This window comes from Strongylocentrotus purpuratus, unplaced genomic scaffold (genome assembly GCF_000002235.5).
Source record: "Strongylocentrotus purpuratus isolate Spur 01 unplaced genomic scaffold, Spur_5.0 spur5_scaffold_11, whole genome shotgun sequence".
Classification (NCBI taxonomy): domain Eukaryota; kingdom Metazoa; phylum Echinodermata; class Echinoidea; order Camarodonta; family Strongylocentrotidae; genus Strongylocentrotus; species Strongylocentrotus purpuratus.
This window is the reverse complement of record NW_022145596.1, coordinates 28,356,557-28,373,880: the sequence shown is the minus strand read 5'-3', so window position 1 is coordinate 28,373,880 and position 17,324 is coordinate 28,356,557. Positions and strand designations below refer to the sequence as shown.

Here is a 17,324-nt window from a genome sequence, read left to right as displayed (position 1 = left end):
TTGGTCAAGTTCATTCAGATTTATAAAGGGCCTAGAATTTCAATAGACACGCTAACGAGAGAGGCCATGACCAAAGATGTCAACGGCATTGTTCCCTGATACAATTCGGATTAAAAGGGGGAAAATAGATGAGGCTCTTCGGGGAATATTGCGGATTAATCCTGAGCGGACCTTCGATCGAAGTCAAGTATTGATTCATTGTCTTCGAGTCGCCTGGCCAAGCCCTTTGTCGACCCTCTAAGACCCCTAAAGACACCCTCAATCGCTGGTCAATTCAACATTCTCCTCCTTCATTGTGCAAAATCTATACGAGTTATTGATTGGCATGCCTTACGTTTTGTAAGACGTATGATGTCTCTGGGATACGGGACTGTAAATGTTACGGTCAAGCTGGTAAGGAGGGGTCTATTGTAGGTATAACGCACATATATGATTACGGACCACCTGTGCCTGTTCCTACAAGGTTCATTACAGGTTAAGAGACCGATCTGCACATCATGGCGGCTCCATCTTGGCTTTGGGTGTTCCAGCAAGTGTAGGAGAACATCAATCGTACTCATCGGTTTTGTTTGAGGAATCACCTTCTTCTTAATTCAAATTTTTGCTCGTGTTGACTTGATGGAATCCTGGACCATTGGAAGACATATATTGACATAGTCATAGACCTAAATGGCACGGTCTTCACTCCAGGTTTCGTGATTTCATTTGCAAACCTTCGCTTCTGCTCTTTACTAAGTGTGGAAGAATAGTTTCGAACTTATTTATAAGTCTTATTAGCCAGATCGCGTTGTTTTCAAGTTCTTGTTTGTATTGATTCGACGAAATGTTTAACAGTGGACTGGATATTTTGGAGTACAAAATCGGACATCATCTCGTGTTAAAACACCTCGACTCGTTTAGGAGTTTACGTTTGATATCAACTGAGGCATATTTCGCTCGACACCTGGATTCCAGCCGCTGTAACTTTTTTGAGGGAAAAGTAATAGATTTACTAATTGACTGTTCAATATGATGTTTCCATAGCAACTACAGCGTGTCCTAATAGAGTGGAACTTGATCGAAATCGCTGTGCATAGGAGTAGCAGGAAAGTTACATCTCATTAAATGAATTATGATGGACCAGCATAGCACCGAAGGATAACCCTTTGAATCTCGCAATCAAGAAAAAGAATTAAATAGACTTAATCTCTGATTCTCATGGAGTTAATACCCTTCGTTTGTACCATTTTAACTTAAACGATTTGGCAACCTAAACTGAGAGATAAATACTGTGTATCAAAGATATCGTGTATCGTCCAAATGTTTTAAAAGTTTTAATATTCATAAACTACTTTTAATGAATGTTAACAATTACTCGTCTTTGAGTTTGCAATACACAGTAAACGGGTATAATCATAATCATATTGAGGAATACATGAACAAAATACCAAAGCGAATAGGGGGCAACCCTCCAAAGTATATAACGGGCTTTTTGTTTAATTACAAGACTGTATAGTGAGTTCAAACTAAGATGGCGACGGGAGGGGTTGAGTTACCTCAAATTCGACCACTAGGTCGGCCGCTGATAAGAGCAAACTCGATCAACGCCGGCCTAGGGGATTCAACAAAACTCGTCGACATCAACTTAAGTTCTAGCTTGATGAAACGACTACCAGCCACGATCTCGTCAACGCTAGGTCAAGGGGATGAAGTGGTGAACGAAGGATCCTCCACTCGGCGTCGCTTCTCTCTTCAGCCCCCGGTGAAAAACAAAACAACCGAGAAACGTCAGAAATTTTACAAGCGGTTAAGCAGTCGTAACTTAATGGGAGCGCAAAGCGGCGCTAAAAGCAGGACTTCTGATATTCCAAGTAACCTTGGTAATGGTAAAATTAGCGAAAAGGATGGGAGGGGACGGCGTCAGCTTACGCGATCGGAGAGTTTTCGTTTAGGAGCCATTAAGGAACTCGTAAAGCAAAATAGCTCCCTGAGTGATATTTACGACGACAGTGCGTACTTACGGCGGGTCAGTAACTTCAGTGATGGGGCAGTGGATGTGGTCAAAACGCGCGCCGTGCCGCGGACGCGAGGGTCATCCCTCACCAGACAGATAAGTCTTCTCAGTCTCCGTTCGAAGGGGTCGACGATGTCGTTGATGAGTTTAGACACGGGGGAGGTGACGGGGAGGGCGGAGAGGAGGAAGAGCAGAGGTAGTTTCGCGCCAAGTTTACGGACGAGAAAGGGAGGTCGCCAGGGAGAATCACCTTCAAGAATTGGCGGGAGATTAAGCAGGCGATCCCAACTCAAAGCCATCGCTCCACCTCCAAGTGTGGTAAGTTAGTAGCCACATAGAGATGGTCAACAAACACTAGCTTAATCACAAAGACTTTCGAAAAATCAACCTAAGGCAATGTTAACAGCCTTGTTCATCACCTCTTGAAATGTTAAAACTTTACACTGACGTTTTATGTAATTCAATCATGATTTCTCTGAATAAACATTAGGGTGTTGAAAAATTTTCGAAAAATCTTAGCGATCGTGTTTTTAATACTCAAAATACTAGATATTGTAGATTTCAATAGAGTCACTCTGATGGTAATGCTTCTATTCGTAGAAAGGCAATCATGATTAGACTTAATGTTAGTATTATGAACGACGCCTACATTCATGTGAAGATCATAGAAAGCGCATGAATGAATATGATTGCAGATGTGATATTGGTTATTTATATTACCTTCATTCATGAATTTTATAAAAGTATTAATATCAGTCACTAAAAATTACAATGAATTATATTATATTCATCTAATATGTGCTTTTTTGTATATTTCTTTTCAATTACAGTTTTTTTCGACTCGATGTTACCTCTAGCTACAGTATCAGTGATTTTGTAACGCCGTTGATTCATTTCCGGTTAAGTCATACAAAATACAAAATATTGTCAAATACACTTATGATGTTCTATATATGACATTGCGATACGGCGAATAAAGCTTTGTCTTTAGATAAAGGCAATTCTGGGAAAGGTCATGAAGAAAAAAGAATAGGGAAAAAGAAATGCATGTAGTAAACTTCTTTGTAAGTATATTGTGTCCATTTTTGTCCTCTCAATAATTTCTTTATTTCATGTTCTCATAACAGTTAAAACACCGTTTCATGAAGGCTGTTCGGCTACTTCAGCTGATAAATCGCTCGTTTCAAATCAACAAAAGGTGTGTATTATTGTGAATTACGAAATCGTGTTCAAATATGTGTCAAGGTCGAGATGTATGAACACAGATGCAGAGGTCGTGGGTTCGAACCTCGGTATGACACTTATGTCCTTTGGTGAGATATTAATCTGCATTTGCCACCAAGAAAATGACCGGGTGTGATGCCAACAGGCAACATTACTGTAGTTGCATTATCAGTATACGCTTCCCATGTTTACGGTGACTTTATAATGATAGGAATAGTCCTCAGTGAGGGAAGATGGTGCGAGCAGATATGTTATAAGATAGGCTTATAATATCTGTACATCACTTAGAGACATCAGTTATATCAATCCAGATTATAACCATCGTTATAAGAATATAAAGTTATGCTTTCCCCATCCATATTTTCATAATCATATAATTCATTATCCGGATGAAGATCATCTTCAAAGTAAACACGTATAATCATCTAAGTTATATTCCACGACACTACCACTTATCTTTATGTGAGTATTGTGTTTCAGTTTAAAACCAAAGTTGAAATTAGTATTCACAATGGCGTAGTGTAAAGAGGTCCATCAAGACGCACTGGAACGATGGGGGGGGGGCACAGGCACGATGGGGGGGGGCACAGGCACGATGCGGGGGGGGGGGGGGCACCTATCTTACTCGGAGAATGGAATGCGAATAGGGGCTACTTATTGGGGAGGGTGCGTCCTTTTCACCCTTTCCCCTTTCCCTTCCCTCTATTCTAGCATTTTCTTTCATTTTTATGTTCTCATCACTCGAGTTAGAGGGCACCTGTCCCCCTATTCCGAGGCGCCTACGCCACTGATTATATTCATAAATTGACAAATAAGATATGTATAAATAAATGGTTGTAAATCATGGATGCATATCCTGTACTTGTGTTTTCAGTAGCCGTTACGTGAAGGAACAAGACAGTGAATGTTTAGGACTAGGTGGCCCACCGTCGCCCAGAAAAGGAGCAAGAATCTTCTTCGATCTCAGTCACTTCAAAGCTAGAAAAGAGGTACGTTCTACTACTCTTTACAGTATGCTTATATTTGTCTAATTATTTCTCATTTGTGATTTGAAGTTAAAGGTATATTAAAGCGGGATTGCACTACGTGTACCTACATGCACCTCTATACAGCCAACAATGCCTAAGCGGTAGTCGTTGATCCCTCACGGTCCACTTTTTCTTATGTTAATTGAGAGCTGATTTAATGAGATAACCACCTGCCAGTGACCAAGCAGAGAGGTCTAATCCCTCCTGGCCAAAGTAGTACAGATAGGCTTTAAATGTTCTTTTTGCTGTACGTGAATCTGAATGTTTGTAGATGATGAGAAAAGTGGTATTTGGATGATTTGTCCTAATTCTAAGATCTCTGCTGCGTCATCGATTTGTAAATCGAAGTAGATTAAATACTTTCACCCTAAAAATGAAAGTAGTTGAATTCTTTAAAAAAAATTATCGCAAATTTCTTTCTCAATTGAATTATTCATAATCTAAAATGTTGGCGTTATAATTCATTATTTGTTCCTTTATCTTTCGTAAACACGCTTATCATGCATGGGGAGAAAAAGAAATCACAAATAACAAACAAAAATATATTCTTCGAGAAAATTAGATAATTATTTTATTGAGATTGTATCCAAATAGTTCGGATGAAATTCGTCGTAGTTCTCACAATATTAAAAAAATCAATATTTAATTATCTTACCTTTATAACATCTAAGACTAGAGCATTATATTCTCAGGATAAAGCGGTCATATCCATGTGCATATAATTATGATTAAAATACGGAGGGTATTTTGTCTCATATTTCCTCCTCTTTCTATTTTGAGTAGAAACCGGCAGCGTTTGTTTGCGATTCAATTACAATGTAGATGTCTACTCATTAGCTATCTTTGTCATTTCAATTATCAATATAGCGTAATTAAAAGGTAGTGTCTACGACGTAGATGTAACTAACAAAATATGGGTCTGGGCATGTATACAACGTTATGCCCGCTCGGATATGACAGTCATTAGACCCGATCTACTCACACATACCATTCTACATGTACTATTGATTTGGTTCAGATGCTTAGTTTTTTTAAATGATAATATTTAAAGCCGCTTTTTGTGTACGTTCAATAACATGGATTAATGTTAACCGAACCTAAAAGCTGAACAATTTTGATAGGAGAAAAAACAAACATGTTTAAGGGTGGAGGAGTGACATCGTTTTCAAAATAGCAGATTTTACTCTTTTTAACTGCTGAAATACCCAAAATTCATCTAATAATTGGTACATTTTTAACCTAGAGTATTCTTTCGAATCAATAACTTCTCCATCAACGATTACGTCACGCCGTTATTTGATTTTTAGTGAGCGACGCTGATACTTTTCAGACATACTTTAGATATGGCATATACTGTGAAAAAGATTTTTTCCCCTCTAACTGAGAGCATAAAAGTCGCTTCCTATCTAATTGGTAGATTTTACACTTATTAACTGCTGAAACAAACATTTACAGTGCTCGAGTCAGCACTAGGTACTATAAGGTACAATGTTTTTAAGTGTTTTCACTCCTCATCCCAATTAAATATTGGTTTACCACTTAACTCTTTGGGCACACAACTGTTACAAACTTCATTGTTTAGAAATGAATGGGAAATGAAAATAAGGTAACTTTTGATCAAACGCATATTCAGTTATTTACTATCCACATTTGTTCTTTAATTTCCTACGCCAAAATAAGTATTAGTAAAAAAAAAAATCTGCACATTTCTTGAAATTCTTACTCATGAATTTAGAACATTTATAACATGACTTGTGCTGAATATTTACGTAAAAATGAACCAGTATAGCTATTTCATAGGTAGCTATTAATGTGCAATTAAATCAGACGATGGCATCAATGAGGTGTTTTTTGTCTCATCTTCTTCGAAAATTGTACAAATATCCTACGTAAATTGTGGCCTCGATTGTAGACATAAACATTTTTGTAACGGGCACGTTCTCCTGTAAAGTCACTCCTTCCTTATTACCTAAATCAATCTGTCTGCTGAAATGGGCATGTCATTCAAAATCGATGCCAATAACAGACCAAAGCAAGACACGAGTTGGAGAAGAATGACTTAATGACCTCGCTTGGTGCAAGTGATAAATGGAGTCACTGATTAGCACATCACTGGCGATTGGTGAAAATGGAATGATGGCGATTTATTGATTGCGTGTGTGTATGTTGACGTCTGCAGGCCAAGACCCACCAATGAAATCCTGATTTTTTTTTTAAATTTGTTAATGCAGAAGTTCGTTAACTCATATATTTTACGTTTGAGGTATCATCCTTCTGTTTTGGGGCATGTAATGATTATGAATGCTTCCATTAAGACCTATTTTGTATCATTTATAATATCCAATATGCTATTCATGTCGGTATTTCCATTTCGTGGTTATAAGTTTCTATCTCTGATCATGTTATTAACATTAAATTCACCAGGCTGGCGTATTTCGAGGGTGAGGATATAGTCTTTATTTAGGACAGTTTATGAATGAACTACCAATATCAGTTTGTTTCTGTAGTAATAATTGGATTAATTTATATAGCGCAGCTACTACATGAATATAATCAACTGTGTAGTGATTAAAGCAGAATTCCTAATATGCTACTTTACAGACACAAAAAAAAAACTATTCAAAAACTCCTGAAAACTACTGAATCGTTTATTGAATTGGTACTTCGTACATGTAGTTCAAAGACGGTTTTAATTCAAAGCCTGTTTGTAAATCTTAAGAAAATTATATGATTAATGGCTTTTGTGACGGGCGGTTCTGCATGTATTTGGAAAGCAGGAAAATCGACGTCATCTCACAATCGTCGCATGCTTTTCGATATCTGTTTAGACTGTCTATTCATGATATATATTTTATTTTATTACTATAAAGGGTCAGCTAAGTTGTGAAACCAAACGAATTTTGAGCAAGGAATCAAGCGAAAGAACCCCTGAGGAAGTACAGAAGGTAGGTTGATGAGATTAATTTGTGGTAATGCATCTTGTCTGTCTTTCCATATATCTTTTTGAGCGTCAAGGACGTATATTTTGAGGATTCATAGGTTTCTATTTTTCTATAAACTCCAGCCATGCTTAAACTCAGATTGCTAAAAGTGCAATGTTCTAGGTTTTCCATTCGTTTTTCTGATGTCTACATATTCCACAGAAAAGGACCCGTTGCATAAAACTTACCATTGATGGTAACTTTGCCATCAATGGCAACTGCCATGGTAACAGGGCTCATCAGCCAATCAAAATCAAGATTTCCATGGTAGGTACCATTGATGGCAAAGTTACCATCAATGGTAAGTTTTGTGCAACGCGGGGCCCAGAATATGAAGCGGTTTCAATGCTCAGGTTCAATTCGAACCTAGTTTGGCTTGAGATAACTCTGTGTAATAAACATTCATGTAAAAAATAAATCAAGTTAATTTTATTTCAGTTCGTTTATTTATTTCAATTCTGAAATGTACAAACATTTGTACCTGCCAATAAAAAAAAAATCATCTTCATATTGTTTTTTCAAATAATAGAGTTTATTATCAATTAGCCTGTATTGTCTTGTAAAATAATGGAGGAGGAGGAGAAGAGATAGTCTTGAGTTAGCCTTACCTTTGGAACTAGTTGGATGTCGATTATTTCTCGATTAATCAATATGAGACTGTAATGATATTTTCCCCGCTTATTTCAAACAGGCATTGGTGTCACTTCGAAACACATTGGATGCTTTCTGTGAGTTCCCTGTTCAAATGCAACAATCCATCGCAAAGTTTGGATTCTACAACAAGTAAGTTATCTTATTTTCCTCCTGGTATTATACGCGACTTCCTTTTCCCCGTATGTTGCCGGTAGAGTCTGTCTTGCTTATTCCCGATGAGGTAGGCAGTTGCAATTGGTTTCGCTTCGGATATTGGGTCGAAACTAACTTTGAAACAAGTTGATCCATTTTGAATGGATTAAGTTAATTTACCAAAATGTTAGCCTAGAATATCAAAGTCGAAAAAAAATATCAGACACACATACAAACAAACAAAATGGGTCCATGGATATTCCCATTTGTAATCTTGTTGAATGCTGCACAAAGTTTGGCAAAGGTGTCAGCGTTTTTTTCTCGATACCCGCCATTTAAAGTAGTCTTACAATAATAATAACAGCAATTTTAGTGAGTTATGTTTCGGTGAGTGAAACGGAATGTATTTTCTCAATATTTTGAAGAAAAAAAGTAATTATGTATTGCAAAGGATTGCGTAACAATCAAGCTCCCCCTTGCGACAACTCTATATGATTCATTTACATTATACTATAACGGTAATGTTATTATTTGTTTATTATACTGTCAAATGTTGGCAAAGTAAATCTGAAGAAAAAAAACATGATAAAGAGGAACATATAAATCAAATCAAATCGATCTCTTTGACACTGCCATGAATTCAAATAAAGATGCCATCGTCTATCTTTCAATGAAGGCTTGAGAAACGTCGTATCATCATCCGAGAAGGATACCGAGCGGAGAACTTTCACCTGATGCTATCCGGTACAGCGGTTGTCACGACAACCACACGCGATGGGGAGACTCAGGAAGCGAGAGTTAGACTCGTCAACTTCATCAGGAGGGGAAACACTTTCGGAGTGAGTGGATGATGCATCTATAACTTTTCAAATGGCAATGTTTCAACATTTCGATAGCTCATCAAATAAATCATATTACAGAAATGAAAAAATATCAATTAAAGGTTGTGATTAATGAGCAATCGTCAATAATATCTCAATAGAAAAGGGGCATGAAAAACGATATTGAAACCATTTGTGATATCAAACATTTTGTTGGCTACTCTGCAGTCATTTATTAGACAATGTTTAAGTGCATATAAGATTGTTATGATTATCCTGTTATATTCTAAAATATCTCGAAATGCGAAACATAAAGTAGCTATAATTTATTTTTAAACTTTTAACTCTAACAATGTTCATATAGCACCACCTTTAGGGTTTTATATCTGTGTATTACGATGACAATACAATGTACGCTCGTTAAAAAAGTATAAACAAAGGAGAATGCACTTTTTGATTATTATTTGAAGGAACGAGAACTGATGACGGGCGTAGTAAGACCTCATACCATCGTCTGTCACGAGGAGGTAGAACTACTGAGTCTTGACAAGGAGGTGAGAAACGTTTGAGAATTGTTCTACCAGTAATTGCATGTGTCTCCTATACAAATGCACTGAGACACCCCTCGGCACAATAACCCTCTTTAAATCAGTAGTGACGTGTACTCCGGTGATATTTTTTGGCCGCTGCAACTATTTAGGTTTACGCTCAGATAAAGATTAAAAGAAGATGGTAGAGGCCATGCTAAACGTGTTTTTAATGGCCCAATGTTTATCATATGCCGATTCGTTTGATTGATTTTTTTTTTATTGCACTTTGTCTGAATTTGACCAAATTTGGCAGAAGTTCTTTTGAAGTCTGTTTTCTGTCTAATTCTCAACTAGGAGTACGTCACCATCTTCATCCCGAAACACGAACACGAGATCGTCCAGGACGTCGGCATAGCTAGCTTTCTTCGAACCATCAAGGTCTTTCAAGACTGGCCGGTCGACAAGCTTCCGAAGAACAACCCCGCCATCTGTCTTCTCACATACTTTAGAAAGGGCGCAGTGGTTTGCCTTGACAGCAACAAGACGGAGTGGATTTTTGTCATCAAAACCGTGAGTTTTCTCCCAGTAGAACTTATGTCCCTGGAACGTCTCTTCTATTGACGCGTACTTTTGAAATATTCAAACATTGCAATGTTTAATCGAAACCCTTTTGGGAATCGCACTTGCGCAAAAGTGCAATAAATCTTGATAAGATACACTGTATTAATATATGGGAAGTGTATTAAGTTCGCAACTATCTATTTAGCACCTTGGTGAAGAGAAGAAATGGAAATTGATTTAAAGATCTTACCTAAGTACGTAAGTGCCCCGCCGGGGCTTGAATTCACGACATCTACATCACTTTTCAAGTGACTTAACCACTCGACCACACCACTACTATACAATACCTCGCAATGTTTTATCTCATATTTTTCTTTTTCTTTCACCAGGGAGCATGCCAAGTATTGAAAGAACTCAAAGAACCGACAACCTCAACTCCACGCAAGAAGAAGGGGAAAGAATCTCCCAAGAAGAAATACACATCTCGTAAGACAAATCAAAGTAAGTCCATGAAAATATTGACAAATTTTCCACAAGGAACAGCATTTTGCTGAGGCAGTATGCTTAACTGAATCTGTGTAAGAAAGATGCCATTCAAAAACTATGAATAAATAAATTATGATTTGGATCTGGGAATACTTTTTTTCTTCAAATTCATGTGACGACATTCAAGCTTTACATTGGAAGGTTTTTCTATTATTAAGGACTTAAAGTTGATTATCACATTTCTTAGATAAGGAGTCGTTAAGTTTTGCGCATTATTACTTCCCATAAAGCCAATACTGTCTCTGCCTATATTTGCCTTTATTTCCTTTTCTCTCGTTCTCTCTGGATATTCCTTGCTCTCTCTGTCTCTGTCTCTCTGTCTCACTGTCTCTCTCTCTCTCTCACTGTCTCTCTGTCTCTCTCACACTATCTCTGTCTTTCTCTCTCTCAGTCTCACTTTAAATCTCTCAATTTATATTTATGTGAATCTCTGTCCCTCGCTCTCATGCAATTTCTCTCTCTCTCTCTCTCCATCTTGATTACTGATGAACGCTTCTCTTTAATTTCTCCACCCCACCTAGGGAAGAAACTCATGTTACCTCCCATCATCAAGGTAACCGAAGACCACGCCCCTTCATCGTCCTCCTGGCTTTCCAGCCCCACCCCTAGCATACGGGATGACGTCAGCATAGGGAGCATGATGAGTGACGATGAGACGAAGAAACCCAAAGGAGGGAGATTCTACAACGCGGCCAAGACGGTCTTCTCTACCGAAGTGCGACTCAAGCAGAAGCTGGACTGTATTGGAGACGCTGAGGAGCATATCTCACGTAGGTCTCTCCAACTTTCCAGGATAAGGCCGAAAAGAACTAGTTCCTGGATATCACCCTAAACACCCCCCCCCCCCATGCTCCCAACCTCTTTCGTTAATTATAATCTATATAACTATTCTCAGTACAGCTATTCATTGAGGAAAATACCCTCAATCCGATTCTAAAGGCTTGATATGCCGCGGTCAACCGCCGCAAAATAACCCCTGCGATTTTGTTGTTGTCGAGATTAACCGCGGCATATCTGACAAAGCCTTTTAAATGTCCAAGAGGGTCCCGGAACTAATCGTCGGAATAGTGTTTTTCCGAGTGTATTGCAGCTTTCCGACGATGTTGACTGTACGTTTTGTAGTTATCCGGACAGTAGTTGTCTTATAGGGTGGTATAATTGCCTTACGGTAATAATTCCAAGGGCGGTAATTCTGAGGATGGTGATTTTCCGAGGGTGATTTATAGTATAGACTTATAGTACTCCGACAATGGTAGTTTTCCAAAAGTAGCTGTTTTGGTAGTTGCACATGGGTGATACGTGTTGGGGGTAATACTCTAATGTTGACACGCAAGGCCCAGTTGCAGAATTCTTTCGTTTCTTAAAGTTCTGATCAAACGATTTATAATCTCCATATAAATTATGCACTTGTATTGACCTTCTGCAAATGTTTAGTTATTCTTATCATTAGTGGTGGTGGTGGTAGAAGTAGAAGTAGCAGTAGTAGTAGTAGTATTAGTAGTAGAAGTATAATCAGTCATATTAATAGTTAGTAGCTGTAGTATTGTTATTATTATAGTCTTTTAATTTGGTCCTAATGACAGCTCTAAATTTCTCAGAGGACATTGTCATACCGCATACTTAAAATTAGCAGGCAGCAGCGGAGCAAATACGGATAAACTATAGCAGTATTATAGAACAGTCAAACCTGTCTACAGCAACCGCCCAAGGGAAACACAAAAAGTGGTCATTGTAGACAGGTGGTATTTATAGACAGGTTCCTTTAGTACATGTTTCAATTCGAAACCATTTTCAAGGGAAATTAAAAAAAAATGTGCTTGTTGTAGACAGGTGGTCTTTGTAGACAGGTGGTAACTAAAGCAGGTTTGACTGTATTACATTTAGACTACAGCATTAGCACCATAATTGATCAGCCTCCCACTGTCTAAATCTCGCTCATTCTCAATGTCTGTTTCTCCTCTTTTAGTCTTAGATAACCTTACAGCTCGGAGTAGAAGCCCTCGCCTCGCCGACTTAACGGTAAGTAGTTCTTATGTCATTTACATTCCAGTCTATTGTAAAGTCTATAGTGCTTCATTCAATTGACTCTCATTCTGAGGGTTGAGGGTTCGAATCCCAGCCCGGCACTAATGCCCTTTGGCTAGACGTTAATCCACATTGGTCACTCTCAACCCAGGTGTAAATGGGTACTTTGCAATTGCTTGGGTAATAACACTTGCAGGGCCCGTAGGAAGAGCAGTATTAATACTGGTATGGCTAAACTTACTAAACAAGAACAATTATCATAATATTATTATTATATTATATTATTATTATTATTATTATTATTATTATTATTATTAAAGGTTTCCATAGTACAAAAAGTGACCTTTCACTTTTGTCTCAGTAATATAATGCGAGTTCACAAAATGAGATTTTGAGTGAAAGTTTAATTTCGGTTGGACGATTACGATAAAAGACTAAAATATACTCATGTTCTTAGCCTTCCCACTGTTATTGTAACATTGTGTTTGTTCAGACAGAAAGTTTGATCGTTTTAAAGAAATATGTGATGATGCCACAAAAATATACTGGCCCGTAGATTGGTGTGACGTTGTGAAACTTAACAATTTCATTCCCCACGACAGAGATATATGTTTTCTGACTGTAGTTGTCTTTCACAAATTAACATTATTTTGAGGTCCCTTCAGTTGAAATACATTTACGCTATCGACCCCTCTATTTATTGCTCTGTCAATTTTTTAATTTTTGTTTACAGACAACGTTAATGGCATCTGTGTGCTCAGACGCTGGCAGTGTACGGAGCGGTGACGAACGGAATTCTATCTTTCTCAAACTGCGTAGATGTGTCACGGGCGAAGTTTTCGTAAGTAAAATTTAAAAAACTTTTATTTGAGATAACTTGATATTAACGTTTCATTTAATCCCTCAGACATAAGCAATAAATAAATTGCCCTTTGTTTGACCAGCTTGATCTTAATTCTATCTTTATTATTTCATTTTGTTACGCAGGGCCTCAATTCAGTCCTCTTTAAGTCTGTCGGGGGTTCCCCAAGTCTAACTTTGACGTCAGAGGGAGCAGAATGCATCCTCATCTCCAAAAATTTCTTCCTGCAGCATCTCACTGAGACGGCCAAAGATCGTCTGCTACGTACGGTAAGTCACACGCCAGTCATAAGAATTTTGCATTCACGTTTTCTTTCAAGATTAAAAGTAAACACTGACATATTTATTACCCTTGTTGGCAACCTTGTTGGGAAAATTTACCCATTTTTTTTTTCTTCTAAAGCAAGACCCCACTCCCGGGCCCACTCAAAGAATGAGCAAAATTAAGCAAATGTAAGTTTTGGACTGCAGAGAATATACTGAATCATGGTCGTAATAAAGTGTTTCTAGACTTGTTTTTCTTCTGGCAAAACGGGTAATGGTCTCGAGGGGGCACCGCCCCGATCATTCTTCCTGTCGGTTTGTCCATCTGAAGCGTTCTAAGGACTCTTTATCAAATCCACCATATACTGATCCTAATGAACTTCATTTTGTACTTTCCTCCATGTAGGTTCCTCCATGGCCAGCCGAAGCACGCTTACAGGAGTTAGTTCAAGAACATGCAGACTGGGACCGATACAAGTCAGCCATGATGGGGGATATCGTCACCTTCAAGCAGAATGTAGCCGCAGGTACAATCTGATGATGACTACGATATTGACGTCGATGGAAGCGACTTCGTTGGTGATAACGACCACTTTGATGACATCGAGTTTGATAATCGTTTCATTTTGAGAATTTTTTTTCCTAAAATATATTTTGTTCTTTAATTATTCCATTATGCATCCGAATGGGAGTACTCATCGTTATCTCCTAGGAGTAATATTAGATACACTTTTGTTAGCGATAGGGAGGTATTGATTAATATTCATCTTTCTTCACTTCAGGGATCATATTCATCATTTCTTCACTTCCAATATGACTTTGTCTTCATTTGATAATCGCTGATCCTGTCTTTCACTGTTCATTTTATTTAATTATATATTTTTTATATTCGAGTTCTCTCTCTCTCTCTATTCCCCTTCCTTTGTCTATCTCTCAATCTAACTGCGTTCAAAGCATTACAAAATTAATGACGGAGTACATTCAATGAATTCAATGCCAATTTTATTATTTGTCTCAAATATCAACCAGAATCTGAATTTTCATCATTGTTTATTCATTGTCTAGAAATTATTATCAGCTATATAGACAAGATACCACAAAAACATTTTTATTGCACAAATTGCAAGGTACGTCTTATACCTACATCAACCCAAATGGCTAAGAAAAATAAAATAAAAAAGTTTCTGAGATACGGACGGAATATGTACAAATATTCAAACCATTTTCTTATATAGTTTCGAAATATACAAATAAAACTCTCTAATTTCAAAATGAGCTAGTCGGTACATTGCATCGACTTTCTAGTCTAAAAGCATGTTTAAAACATACCTTGTATAGAGTTGTGTTTCACTAAGGTAATTATTTCACAGAAAATTAATAACTAATGTTCAAATTGTTCTGTGTTATCGTAGTTTCCAAAATATCATTACAGTATGACAATTTTTCTACTTGATAATTTATTACACATTTCAATGACTCGATTTGATTTTCATAAAACAAGAAGTTTATACGTATTTGACTAAATTCTTATTACAATTAACAATATTCCATTCGAAATAAAGATATGTAGGGCAATATCATAGTTTGTCAAACTTTTTAGTATTCTTAAATTGACCCAAATATACCTCAAATATTACGCTATCGTCAATCAATTGAGATATATGTTATCTCGTCTTTATGTTTAACCTTGTTGAATGGTGCTATTCATAAATATATTCTGTACGGGAAAAAAAGAAGTTCGATTACATTAAAGAACTTTGTAAATTATGTCATGTGACCATAATGATTAAAATGACGTTTACAATAAATTGCAGAGGCGTTTCATTATTTTGTGTAATTTTGATGATCTTGTTTTGTATTTATAGTATAAGGATGACCAATTATATATAGTCTAGAACTTATCCTTCCCATCATCCTTTGCAATGTGAACGATGCTAGCATCAGCCAATCAAGAGTCTCGTATATTCATGAGTATAACAGCTATAAATATATCTTTGTCGGTGACATAAAGTATAAGTGATTGGTTATTATGTGCAATTAATGCAGATTGACTTAACTAAAGTCATATAGATTAATAATCTGTCAATTTGGCACAACGAATTTCAGCCTGATATTTGTTCAAACTTCCGTGAAGATTTATGGTGAATTGACACACGAGTAAACTTAAACACACTGAGAGTAACTGTAGGATCGCTAATAAGGAGAAGAGCGTCCAGCGTTGGCAAAATGGGAGAGAGGAGGGTGAAATGTTTGAAAACCGTGAAATAATACTACGGTAGCATTACATGCCATTCCGTCACCCCTCCTCCATATTAAAGAGGCGCACCCGTTATTTTCTCGACTAAGAATCGTCTTCTTTCCGAACAGTATTATGCCATGAATATAAGTGAAAATACATAAAAGCTACAAAGACCCTATATGGACTCATCATCTTTGACTTTAGACTGGTCTTTCGTCAATGCAGCAAGCATAAAGTGATAAGAAACAGTCCATTTGACTGCAATGGTGTGTTGTAGCGTATGTAGCTTAGAGATACCGGAAACACAAAGTTCGGACGTTTAAATATAAACTTAAATGTACTATGTCCCATTTGCAGGCCAAAAAAATGAAAAAGTTAAATTCCAACTGCATTTGAAAGATAATACTAATTTAGAACTTCCCAAAAAGGTGGGGCTTGAAAATGTCTTCAAGTGGGAAAATAATGACTATACGTTGTCAAATCGACTTTAGGGCTATAGAGCCCATAAGTAATAGTCTTGATTTTCAGATAATTGTACTGAATGGTCATACGTTTTATGCTGCGCAAAGATCACAAGAAGTGGGTTATTGATGTAGACAAATGCTCATGTACCCTTTACAACTCTTTTCATGTATGTTATTACCAAAGAAGAAAAAAGCCAGTCAGTCACTCAATATTGTCTGACAGTGAAGTCTAGCAAGTAAACGGGTTTCCTTGCATAATTTGAGTATGAGGACACTGCTAACGTTTAAATTTCATAGATAGGACATACATGACACATTCATAATTCCTGCAAAGTTTTACAGAATTTGAGGTTGGCTGCAAAATGTACCTTTAAAGATGAAGTTGAGTTCTGGTCATGCGATTGCATTGTGAAAGAAACGGTGTGGAACCGACCAGAAAGGGTTGATCATCTAGCATATAAGAATTTGTGTGTATTGCAAGGTTCTGGAATCATCAAAATGATAAGAAGTTTGGCCAAGTATTGGTAAAGTTACAAACACTTGCACAGAAAGATGTATATGGGACTACACGAACACGTGGCGTAAAAAGCCGGCCCCCCCCCCCCCGATTTTTACGATGTTACATGCATATTTAGAATATGAAGGCATTTGAAGAGCCATGCTTTTCAGGGAACATGTCTTAACTGATGTTCTTCCACACTTGCATAATAAGAATGAGTAATGCTCACAAATTATTTTCAACCTCTTCCCAGAACTCAACCTTCTCTTTAAGTACTGGTAATGCGATTGCATTGTGAAAAAAAAGGTGTGGAAAGGATCCGAAACAGTTGATCATGTAGCATGTAAGTATTGGTGTGTACTGCAAGGTTCTGGAGTCATCAAAAATCATAATAAATTTGACCGAGTCTTGGTAAAGTAACAAGCACTGTACACAGAAAGCTATATATGGGACAACACACATGATGAGTGGTAGTACTACCTTGATTTCCTTGTCTTTCTAT

General features: G+C 37.3%; 1 protein-coding gene across 2 annotated transcripts; it reads left to right on the top strand.

Moving 5' to 3' along the window:
* Positions 1-342: 342 nt before the first annotated feature.
* On the top strand, positions 343-15,429 carry LOC582848. 2 transcript variants are annotated; one of them, XM_030981101.1, is made up of 14 exons: positions 343-2,311; positions 3,121-3,191; positions 4,095-4,206; positions 7,116-7,190; positions 7,918-8,009; positions 8,689-8,851; positions 9,304-9,387; positions 9,718-9,933; positions 10,314-10,425; positions 10,992-11,240; positions 12,437-12,489; positions 13,229-13,336; positions 13,483-13,626; positions 14,027-15,429. In XM_030981101.1, the coding sequence occupies exons 1-14, from the start codon at positions 1,511-1,513 to the stop codon at positions 14,156-14,158; spliced, it is 2,412 nt and encodes an 803-aa protein (XP_030836961.1). In that variant the 5' UTR covers positions 343-1,510; the 3' UTR covers positions 14,159-15,429. The 2 variants fall into 2 exon arrangements, with proteins under 2 accessions (XP_030836961.1, XP_030836960.1); XM_030981100.1 differs by having other exon boundaries at positions 344-2,311; positions 4,092-4,206.
* The last annotated feature ends 1,895 nt before the right edge of the window (positions 15,430-17,324 follow it).

What these genes read in the sequence shown, in the direction of transcription:
- LOC582848 (XM_030981100.1), top strand. Translation starts at nt 1,511, where the DNA reads ATGGCGACGGGAGGGGTTGAGTTACCTCAAATTCGACCACTAGGTCGG. An exon ending in TCGTTTCAAATCAACAAAAG is followed by an intron (nt 3,192 to 4,091) that starts GTGTGTATTATT and finishes TTGTGTTTTCAG; the next exon opens with TAGCCGTTACGTGAAGGAAC. An exon ending in ATCTCGTAAGACAAATCAAA is followed by an intron (nt 10,426 to 10,991) that starts GTAAGTCCATGA and finishes CACCCCACCTAG; the next exon opens with GGAAGAAACTCATGTTACCT.